The sequence below is a fragment of the Somniosus microcephalus genome, chromosome 5 (genome assembly GCF_052327205.1).
Source record: "Somniosus microcephalus isolate GS21.2 chromosome 5, FLI_Smic_1.0, whole genome shotgun sequence".
NCBI classification, from domain to species: Eukaryota; Metazoa; Chordata; class Chondrichthyes; order Squaliformes; family Somniosidae; genus Somniosus; species Somniosus microcephalus.
The window spans coordinates 6,560,524-6,572,573 of record NC_140991.1 but is presented as its reverse complement, the minus strand read 5'-3'; the positions used below and the strand labels follow the sequence as shown (position 1 = coordinate 6,572,573).

At 49.4% G+C, this 12,050-nt stretch overlaps 1 protein-coding gene across 1 annotated transcript in view; it reads right to left on the bottom strand.

Annotated features, from left to right (window-relative positions):
• The window catches only part of LOC147116842 (uncharacterized), a 32,478-nt gene that overhangs the window by 4,436 nt on the left and 15,992 nt on the right, over positions 1-12,050 (bottom strand). Inside the window, exons 4-6 of the mRNA XM_085987177.1 lie at positions 10,997-11,262; positions 8,570-8,635; positions 672-809 (exon numbers count right to left, since the gene is read on the bottom strand). Of these exons, the coding sequence (XP_085843303.1) occupies positions 672-809; positions 8,570-8,635; positions 10,997-11,262 (470 nt within the window). The remainder of the gene's footprint in view (positions 1-671; positions 810-8,569; positions 8,636-10,996; positions 11,263-12,050) is intronic.

Here is a 12,050-nt window from a genome sequence, read left to right as displayed (position 1 = left end):
CATCTTCCGATTAGGCACTTTACAGCCTTCCGGACTCAACATAGAGTTCAACAATTTCAGATCATAACCCCGGCCCCTATCATATATATATTTATTATCCACACTTTTTGTTTGTGCCGCCTGTTCTTCTCTCCCACATGGCAGCTGTCTTTCATTCTACCAGCGCAATTTACACTTCATCTAGAGCCATCCTTTGTTTCTTAACCTGCCCCATTACCATCTCCTCTTGCCTTGAATATCTCTCAATGTCTCTTAACCTCTCCTGCCTTCTATCCAATCACAGACCTTCCCTTTTGTTCTTTCAGCCCCTCCCCCATTTCCCAGCCCCTAAACTTGCTTAAAAATCTGTTCCATTTCCTGCTTTTTTCCAGTTCTGACGAAAGGTCATCGACCTGAAACGTTAACTCTGTTTCTCTCTTCACAGATGCTGCCTGACCTGCTGAGTATCTCCAGCATTGTCTGTTTTTATTCCGTTGTCACTCCTGATATCTCCCTCTGGGCTCGCTGTCCATTTCATTTCCCCCACAGACCTCTGAGGCACCCTGGGACATGTTTCGATGCTAACGGCACTGTACAAGGTGTGGTTTCAAAACTGAATTTCGTGGCACATAGCACAATGTCATTGCAGGCCTCCCCGCCGCCCCCCTCTCCACAGCCTCGAATGGCCTTACCTTGAGGAGCAGAGTGGAGGGCTGCAGTGGGAGGGTAGAAAGCTGCTGGAGGAGGCCCTGGGTCACACTCAGGTTCTGCTTCAGACTCTCGTTTTCTATAATCAGGTGTTGGATCCGTTTCTCCGAGTCCGTAACTCCCTGGAAGAGAAAAGCAAGCCTGGCTCAGTCGGAGATGAGGAAGGTTGTTGGAGGTCACGGGACACTGGCCGCTGGGGTTCCTCAGGACAGCGTCCTCGGCCCAACCATCTGGTTCTTCGATGACCTTCCCTCCGTCAGAGGCGAGGATTGACACCAATGATTGCACAGCGCCTGGATCCATTCACAACTCCTCCGATAATGAACCACCTCTCTCCCTTGTAGAATAGAGCTTATCTGTATGATTTGATATTGGCCCAGAAATTCGGGTAGGGGGCTTCCCGCGAGTGCAAGCCCCCGACCTGCACTTACCTAGCGCGCCAGCCGGTGAGCTGTGGGCCCGCGTGGGATTCCGATCCTGGGCCTGCTCCAGCTGCCGGCACGCAGTGCTTGCGTATCCCAGGGACGCAGTTAGTTCGAAGCGTCCCCTGGGATCACGTGGGCCATGGAGAGCTAATGGTAGCAGGGAATGCTTCATTCATAGGTTTGACAGGAGCCTGTCAAACCTATAAATACTATAAGCCCCAAAACATCACTAAAACTTCAAATAAATTTTTTTTTAAATCACATTTTGAAAATAAATATAAATGACATAAAATAACTATTTTAAACAATCATTTAAATTTTTGAATAAATTAATTACATTTTCTAACGGGGCTAAAAATAAACTTACCTTTCTTTAAAGTATATAAAAATAATAAACCTGTGGAAAAAATGTTTTAATTTTACTTAATTCACCACTTACCTTGTAAAAAGCAGGATAGCAAAATACTGCAGATGTTGGAAATCCGAAATAACAACAGAAAATGCTGGCAAAACTCAGCAGGCCAGGCAACATCCGTGGAGAGAAATTAGAGTCAACGTTTCAGGTCGAAGCCCTTTATCAAGACTAAAGAGGCACAGGGAATGAAATAGATTAAAAGGCCGGGCTGGGAGAGAACAAAAGAGAAGTGAAGAGACATTAAGAGGTATTCAAAACCAGACGAGATGGTGATAGGACTAGTGGGGACAAAAGACGGCTCTAGATTAGGTGTGAAATGCGCTGGCAGAATGGGAGACAGCTGCCATGTGGGAGAGAGAAAAAAAAGGAAAGGGGGGAGAGGGGAAAGGCCAAAACAAAGGTGTGGATAAAAAATATAAGTAAAAATGTAATAGGGGCCGAGGTTATGATCTGAAATTGTTGAACTCGATATTGAGTCCACACCTTTGTTTTGGTTTTCCCCTCCCCCCCTTTCCTTTTTTCTCTCTCCCACACGGCAACTGTCTCCCATTCTGCCAGAACATTTCACACCTAATCTAGAGCCGTCTTTTGTCTCCACTAGTCCTATCACCATCTCGTCTCGTTTTGAATACCTCTTAATGTCTCTTCACTTCTCTTGTGTTCTCTCGCAGCCCGACCTCTTAATCTATTTCATTCCCTGTGCCTCTTTAGTCTTGATAAAGGGTTTTGACCCGAAACGTCGACTCTAATTTCTCTCCATGGATGTTGCCTGGCCTGCTGAGTTTTTCCAGCATTTTCTGTTGTTAAAAGCAGGCCTTGCGACTGCTTTTTAAAAGCGTAGCTCCTGGAGACTTACCCTCACAGGCAAACCTGTAAAAAAAACGGAAGCTCCAGGCATACGCGCTGCCTCTCCGGCGCACGCATTCGACCTCTGAACCCCTTCCATTAAAGGAACGGAAGTTCCGGTATCCCGCGCATGCGCAGTGCATGCACGAAACCGGCACTTTCGTTGGGCCTACGCGCGAGTGCCCAGCGCGTACCCACCCGTGGGGACCCGAAGTTCTGGCATTTTAAATGTAACGCTTTTCTTAAAATTATTATGATATATAATAATGTATGTTGGAAGCATAAAACCTCTGTTACGATTCGTATAACCTTAATTAAAAGGACACAAGGGTGAGAAGCAAAGCATGATGGTAAATTACGCCAATTTGATGTAATTCTGTAAAATGGTCTGTTAGGAAAACAAGGAGATGGTGGGGAACAAGAAATTCAGCAATGTTGCCAAAGAAGATAGGGGGCTGGAGACAGTCACCACTCCCTAACTCTCAAAAATGCAGAACCGGCTAAACAATGAGCTGATTAAGAAGCAAAAAGACATCTGTGAGAATTTAGTGTGAAGGTTGTTCTCAGATAAAGATAGCTTGGTATGCAAGAAATGGGGAGCGAGAGAGTGACTGAAATAACAGATACCAGACAGTTAATGAAGGCCACGTAGGCACAGGGGAGAAAAAGGTATAACTGAACGGATATTGAACACTGGAGGCAGCGCGAAACCAGAGGAAGAGAAAACTTCAGTCAACAGAACACAGCAAGACTGAGAAGAGATGGCGCCCCAGTCGCCCAACGGGAACGATGCTGGGGTTCCAGACCGCGCTGCAGTCACCTGGTGGGCACGCTACTGGGGTTCCAGACCGCGCCGCAGTCACCCGGCGGGCACACTACTGGGGTTCCAGACCGTGCTGCAGTCTCTCGGTGGGCACGCTACTGGGGTTCCAGACCGTGCTGCAGTCACCCGGCGGGAACGATGCTGGGGTTCCAGACCATGCCGCAGTCACCCGGTGGGCACGATGCTGGGGTTCCAGACCGTGCCGCAGTCACCCGGTGGGAACGATGCTGGGATTCCAGACCGTGCCGCAGTCACCCGGCGGGAACGATGCTGGGGTTCCAGACCGCGCTGCAGTCACCCGGCGGGAACGATGCTGGGGTTCCAGACCGTGCCGCTGTCACCCGGCGGGAACGATGCTGGGGTTCCAGACCGCGCCGCAGTCACCCGGTGGGAACGATGCTGGGGTTCCAGACTGCACCGCAGTCACCCAGCGGGAACGATGCTAGGGTTCCAGACTGCACCGCAGTCACCCAGCGGGAACGATGCTAGGGTTCCAGACTGTGCTGCAGTCACCCGGCGGGAACGATGCTGGGGTTCCAGACTGCACCGCAGTCACCCAGCGGGAACGATGCTAGGGTTCCAGACTGTGCTGCAGTCACCCGGCGGGAACGATGCTGGGGTTCCAGACCGCGCCGCAGTCACCCGGCGGGCACGCTGCTGGGGTTCCAGACCGCGCTGCAGTCACCTGGCGGGCACGCTGCTGGGGTTCCAGACCGTGCCGCAGTCACCCGGCGGGAACGATGCTGGGGTTCCAGACCACGCCGCAGTCACCCGGCGGGAACGATGCTGGGGTTCCAGACCGTGCCGCAGTCACCCGGCGGGCACGCTACTGGGGTTCCGAGGAACGGATTGCGCCTATCATCTTGTGTTACTTCTTTGTACTGGATGTAGAGTGCTTAATAAACCAGTTATACTCATACACAATATACCTGGACCCGGAGTGGTTTGTTATAGTCACGGACGAGTTAAATATAAATTACGGATCTTAAGAAATCCAACACCCTCGCCAGAAGATACAGGCTGAGAAATTGGTTCGTGTCGGCCTGATTTGGGCGCAGAGGCCAATCCTTGCCCCGGGCGGATAGACCCGATGCCAACAGCCCCCCCCACCTTGGGCCTCACTTACGCCAGACGCGTGGAGCAGCAGCTGGGCTCCTACTGCTGACCCCACCTCCCACGGGAGAGAACTTCAGATGCCAAACGACCCCAGGCAGCCGTGGGAAGACCGCGAGAAAGTACGGCAGGCGTTGCTTTAAGAAGCAAAGGTGACGCCAGAGACCATTAGAGTCCAGAGGACCTTCGGGGCACAGGTAACCCTTCACTAGTGGGGTATTGGGGCACAGGTAACCCTTCACTAGTGGGGTATTGGGGCACAGGTAACCCTTTACTGGTGGGGTATTGGGACACAGGTAACTCTTCACTAGTGGGGTATTGGGGCACAGGTAACTCTTCACTAGTGGGGTATTGGGGCACAGGTAACCCTTTACTGGTGGGGTATTGGGACACAGGTAACTCTTCACTAGTGGGGTATTGGGGCACAGGTAACTCTTCACTAGTGGGGTATTGGGGCACAGGTAACCCTTTACTAGTGGGGTATTGGGACACAGGTAACCCTTTACTAGTGGGGTATTGGGACACAGGTAACCCTTTACTAGTGGGGTATTGGGACACAGGTAACTCTTCACTAGTGGGGTATTGGGGCACAGGTAACCCTTTACTAGTGGGGTATTGGGACACAGGTAACCCTTTACTAGTGGGGTATTGGGACACAGGTAACTCTTCACTAGTGGGGTATTGGGGCACAGGTAACCCTTTACTAGTGGGGTATTGGGACACAGGTAACTCTTCACTAGTGGGGTATTGGGGCACAGGTAACCCTTTACTAGTGGGGTATTGGGACACAGGTAACTCTTCACTAGTGGGGTATTGGGGCACAGGTAACCCTTTACTAGTGGGGTATTGGGACACAGGTATCTCTTCACTAGTGGGGTATTGGGGCACAGGTAACCCTTTACTAGTGGGGTATTGGGACACAGATAACTCTTTACTAGTGGGGTATTGGGACACAGGTAACCCTTCACTAGTGGGGTATTGGGACAAAGGTAACTCTTTACTAGTGGGGTATTGGGACACAGGTAACCCTTCACTAGTGGGGTATTGGGACAAAGGTAACTCTTTACTAGTGGGGTATTGGGGCACAGGTAACCCTTTACTAGTGGGTTATTGGGACACAGGTAACCCTTTACTAGTGGGGTATTGGGACACAGGTAACCCTTTACTAGTGGGGTATTGGGACACAGGTAACCCTTCACTAGTGGGGTATTGGGGCACAGGTAACCCTTTACTAGTGGGGTATTGGGACACAAGTAACCCTTTACTAGTGGGGTATTGGGACACAGGTAACTCTTCACTAGTGGGGTATTGGGACACAGGTAACCCTTTACTAGTGGGGTATTGGGACACAGGTAACCTTTCACTAGTGGGGTATTGGGACACAGGTAACCCTTTACTAGTGGGGTATTGGGACACAGGTAACCCTTTACAAGTGGGGTATTGGGACACAGGTAACTCTTTACTAGTGGGGTATTGGGACACAGGTAACTCTTTACTAGTGGGGTATTGGGACACAGGTAACCCTTTACTAGTGGGGTATTGGGACACAGGCAACTCTTCACTAGTGGGGTATTGGGACACAGGTAACCCTTTACTAGTGGGGTACTGGGGCACAGGTAACCCTTTACTAGTGGGGTATTGGGACACAGATAACCCTTTACTAGTGGGGTATTGGGACACAGGTAACCCTTTACAAGTGGGGTATTGGGACACAGGTAACCATTTACTAGTGGGGTATTGGGACACAGGTAACCCTTTACAAGTGGGGTATTGGGACACAGGTAACCCTTTACAAGTGGGGTATTGGGACACAGGTAACCCTTTACTAGTGGGGTATTGGGACACAGGTAACTCTTCACTAGTGGGGTATTGGGACACAGGTAACCTTTCACTAGTGGGGTATTGGGACACAGGTAACCCTTCACTAGTGGGGTATTGGGACACAGGTAACCCTTTACAAGTGGGGTATTGGGACACAGGTAACCATTTACTGGTGGGGTATTGGGACACAGGTAACCCTTTACAAGTGGGGTATTGGGACACAGGTAACCCTTTACAAGTGGGGTATTGGGACATAAGAACATAAGAACATAAGAAATAGGAGCAGGAGTAGGCCAATCGGCCCCTCGAGCCTGCTCCACCATTCAATAAGATCATGGCTGATCTGATCCTAACCTCAAATCTTCTATCACTCTGCATCCCCCCGAACCCATGTGATCTCCCGGGAGAGGCGAAAAACCAGATAAAGACCCAATGGCCAATTTGGGAGAAAAAAATCTGGGAAATTCCTCTCCGACCCATCTAGGCGATCGAAATTCTTCCAGGAGATCACTCTGTCCCTATATTTTCTACAGTACTTACCTTCTGTAAAGGCGATCTCCACCCCAGCCAGGAACAGGAATAAAACCATCTCCTGAAATCTAACAGAATTAGAACACAGTAGGAGCAGAACAAGGCTACACGGCTCCTGGGCCCACTCCACTACCCACAGGGCCATGACCATTCCGAACCCAGACTCATGTCCAATTTCCTGCCCGCTCCCCGAAACCCTTTATTCCCTTTACTTCTAGGAAACTATCTATTTCTGTTTTAAATTTATTTAATGATGTAGCTTCCACAGCTTTCTGGGGCAGCAAATTCCACAAACCTACCACCCTCTGAGTGAAGAAGTTTCTCCTCATCTCAGTTTTGAATGAGCAGCCCCTTATTTTAAGATTATGCCCCCTAGTTCTAGTTTCACCCATCATTGGGAACATCCTCACCGCATCCACCCGATCAAGCCCCTTCACAATCTTATATGTTTCAATAAGATCGCCTCTCATTCTTCTGAACTCCAATGAGTAGAGTCCCAATCTACTCAACCTCTCCTCATATGACCACCCCCTCATCCCCGGGATTAACCGAGTGAACCTTCTTTGTACTGACTCGAGAGCAAGTATGTCTTTTCTTAAGTATGGACACCAAAACTGTATGCAGTATTCCAGGTGCGGCCTCACCAATACCTTGTACAACTGCAGCAATACCTCCCTGTTTTTATATTCCAACCCCCTAGCAATAAAAGCCAACATTCCATTGGCCTTCTTAATCACTTGCTGCACCTGCATACTAACTTTTTGAGTTTCGTGCACCAGGACCCCCAGATCCCTTTGTACTACAGTACTTTCCAGTTTCTTGCCATTAAGATAATAACTTGCTCTATGATTTTTCCTGCCAAAGTGCATAACCTCACACTTTCCAGTATTGTATTCCATCTGCCAAATCTCTGCCCACTTACTTAGCCTGTCTATGTCCCTTTGCAGGTTTTTTATGTCCTCCTCACTCACTACTTTCCGTCCCATCTTTGTATCATCTGCAAACTTTGATATGTTACACTCGGTCCCCTCCTCCAAATCGTTAATATAGATTGTAAAGAGTTGGGGACCCAGCACTGACCCCTGCGGAACACCACTAGTTACTGGTTGCCAATCTGAGAACACAGGTAACCCTTCACTAGTGGGGTATTGGGACACAGGTAACCATTTACTTGTGGGGTATTGGGACACAGGTAACCTTTCACTAGTGGGGTATTGGGACACAGGTAACCCTTTACTAGTGGGGTATTGGGACAAAGGTAACTCTTCTAGTGGGTATTGGGACCCAGGTAACCATTTACTTGTGGGGTATTGGGACACAGGTAACCTTTCACTAGTGGGGTATTGGGACACAGGTAACCTTTCACTAGTGGGGTATTGGGACACAGGTAACCCTTTACTAGTGGGGTATTGGGACAAAGGTAAACCTTTACTAGTGGGGTATTGGGGCACAGGTAACCCTTTACTAGTGGGGTATTGGGACAAAGGTAACTCTTTACTAGTGGGGTATTGGGGCACAGGTAACCCTTCATTAGTGGGGTATTGGGACACAGGTAACCCTTTACTAGTGGGGTATTGGGACACAGGTAACCCTTTACTAGTGGGGTATTGGGACACAGGTAACCCTTTACTAGTGGGGTATTGGGGCACAGGTAACCCTTTACTAGTGGGGTATTGGGGCACAGGTAACCCTTTACTAGTGGGGTATTGGGACACAGGTAACTCTTTACTAGTGGGGTATTGGGACACAGGTAACTCTTCACTAGTGGGGTATTGGGACACAGGTAACCCTTTACTAGTGGGGTATTGGGACACAGGTAATCCTTTACTAGTGGGGTATTGGGACACAGGTACCCTTCTCCTCAAGGGGTATTTGAGTTTTTGTAAACAAAGGACCGAGGGAACTTACACTTTCGATTCTCAGCTGGGCGAGTTCCTCTTCTCTCTCCTTAATCTGTTGTTTAAGTTCGTGGATCTACAAGAAGAATAAAGTTGTTGAGAGATATAAACCGTAGGCCGTCTCCCCAAGGACAGTTTCGGAGGAAGTAGCTCGGGCACTGTGCTGGAAATAAGGAAAGGACTGGGACCTGAAACTGGTCATGGCTCTTCCTAGGATTTCTAGCAGAACGGGTCTCCCAGATTTGATTGGATTTGTTCCTGATTCTTGTCTGACTGAACAGACACCAACAGAATGAGAGCCCTGATTGGAATATTGAGGCTGGTGTCAGAACCCATTAGAAGGAAGACAGTTGAATCCAGGAATTTCACAAAACTTCAGAATGGACCATTTGACCGAGAGGCTCCTCCTTCTGCTGCCCATGGAGAATATGTCCCATCATTACAAAGTATTTCTAAGAACATAAGAATTAGGAGCAGGAGTCGGCCATTCGGCCCCTCGAGCCTGCTCCGCCATTCAATAAGGTCATGGCTGATCATCGACCTCAACTCCACTTTCCCGCCCGATCCCCATATCCCTTGATTCCCTGAGAGTCTAAACATCGATCGATCTCAGCCTTGAATATACTCAATGATTCAGCCTCCACAGCCCTCTGGGGCAGAGAATTCCAAAGATTCACCGCCCCCTGAGTGAAGAAATTCCTCCTCATCTCAGTCTTAAAAGGACGACCCCTAGTTCTAGACTCTCCAGCCAGGGGAAACAATCTATGAGCATCTACCCTGTCAATCCCCCTCAGAATCTTATGTGTTTTAATAAGATCACCTCCCATTCTTCTAAACTCCAAGAGGAGTATAGGCCCAATCTACTCAATCTCTTATGTACAGCACCGAAACAGGCCATTCGGCCCAACTAGTCCGTGCCGGTGTTTTTGCTCCACACGAGCCTCCTCCCACCCCTCTTCATCTCACCCCATCAGCATATCCTTCGATTCCTTCCTCCCTCATGTGTTTACCTAGTTTCCCCTTAAATGTATCGATACTATTCTCCTCAACCACTCCCTGTGGTAGCGAGTTCCACATTCTCACCACTCTCTGGGCAAAGAAGTTTCTCCTGAATTCCCGATTGGATTTATTATCTTATATTTATGGCCCCTAGTTTTGTTCTCGCCTGCAAGTGGAAACATCTTCTCTACGTCTATCCTTAAAACCTTTTCATAATCTTAAAGACCTCTATCAGGTCACCCCTCAGCCTTCTGTTTTCTAGAGAAAGAAGCCCCAGCCTGTTCAATCTTTCCTGATAGTTATAACCTCTCAGTTCTGGTATCATCCAAGTAAATCTTTTTTGCACCTTCTCCAGTGCCTCTATATCCTTTTTATAACATGGAGACCAGAACTGTTCACAGTGCTCCTAGTGTGGTCTAACCAAGGTTCATGAGTTTAACATCATTTCTCTGCTTTTCAATTCTATCCCTCTGGAAATGAACCCCGGTGCATTGATTGCTTTTTTTCTGGCCTTATTCACCTGCGTGGCTACTTTTAGTGATTTGTGTATCTGCACCCCCAGGTCCCCCATTTAGGCACTCATTTTCCAAGGAGTATGTGGCCTTCTTAGTCTTCTGACCAAAATGCACCAACTGACACTTACCTATATTGAGGTGTGAGGTAAGTACATTGTAGGAAGAATAAGGAACTCGACCGGACCCCATCAACCTCCCGGGAGAGTTGGCCAACCACCGGGCATGTTTCCAGGCCCAAACTGCTCTGTGAGACCCCCCCCACCCCACCCCCAGCTTCTACCATAGTAACCAAGGCATCCAGGTGACACGCAGGGATAGGAGCCCAGACTTACAGCTCTGACCAACTCCATCTACAGGGCAGCGAGAGACGGACCAGACCGACCCTGCTATTTAAAAACTGGACCTCCTGTGATGCAGGGTCCATATCCAATACGTTAACTGGTGTCTGCTCTCCACGGATGCTCCCTGATCTGCTGAGTGTTTGCGGTTTCTGTGTCAAGTTTTGCCTGCCCCCTCACACGCCTTCACTGTGAATAAACAGGACCCATTTATTGCATGGTACACAATGGGAGGGGCGGGGGTACACAGGAACTGGATGGAACACAATGGGAACAGGAGGAGGCCATTCAGACCCTCGAGCCTGTTCCGCCATTCAATGAGATCATGGCTGATCTGTACCCTAATGCCATCCACCCTCCTTTGCTTTACATCCCTTAATACCCTTGTCGAGCAAAAGTCTATCGATCTCAGGTTTAAAATTATTAATTGAGCCCCAGCATCTAGTGCTTTAGTGGGAGAGGGTTCCACTCTTCTATACAGGAAGTGGCTGGTACACAACGGGGTGACTGCACAGTCTAGAATGTTGCAGGTCAGGGGTATATGGTTCTCGGTAAATGCCAGAGGTAGAAAGGGGGAGACTTTACCTGAAACTCGAAGTGGGTTGATAGTTGCTGCTTCTCATTCTCCCCGTGTTCCACCTCCACCTTGATGCATTGCACCTCGTCCATCAGTTTGGTCCTCTCACTCTGTAGTGTGCTGATGGACTCCACCAGCCTCTGCACTCCGACTGATGCAGGGAGGCTGGAGCACGGAGAGCTGGCGGGATAGGGAGAGCTTTCGGGACTCGAAGAAGCGCCGGCGTACGGAGAGTTGGCGGGACACGGAAAGCTGTCATCGGCGACGTCACATCCTACAACACACAAGTGTATCAGGGAATGCCGTGTTGTCCAATAGAAATCGCTGACTCGCCCCAGGTGTTGCTATGATCATACCGTTATAACCACTTGTGAGAATTTCAGCAGAAAAAACCTTCCACACAATACGGGTAGATTTACTTCATCTGTGTATATAAGAACTAACTTGCATTTCTGTAGCGCCTTTCACAACCTGAGGACGTCCCAAAGCACGTTACAGCCAATGAAGTACGTTTGAAGTGTAGTCACTGTTGTAATGTAGGAAACGCGGCAGACAATTTGCGCACAGCAAGATCCCACAAACAGCAATGTGATAATCACCAGATAATCTGTTTTAGTGATGCTGGTCGAGGGATAAATATTGGCTCCAGGTCACTGGGGAGACCTCCCCCTGCTCTTCTCCGAAATAGTACCGTGGGATCTTTTAGAAAGAGCTGAAAGATGGCACCTCCGACAGTGCAGCGCTCCCTCAGTACTGCCCCTCTGACAGTGCAGCACTCCCTCAGTACTGCCCCTCTGACAGTGCAGCACTCCCTCAGTACTGCCCCTCCGACAGTGCAGCGCTCCCTCAGTACTGCCCCTCCGACAGTGCAGCACTCCCTCAGTACTGCCCCCTGACAGTGCAGCACTCCCTCAGTACTGCCCCCTGACAGTGCAGCGCTCCCTCAGTACTGCCCCCTGACAGTGCAGCGCTCCCTCAGTACTGACCCTCCGACAGTGCAGCGCTCCCTCAGTACTGACCCTCCGACAGTGCAGCACTCCCTCAGTACTGCCCCTCTGACAG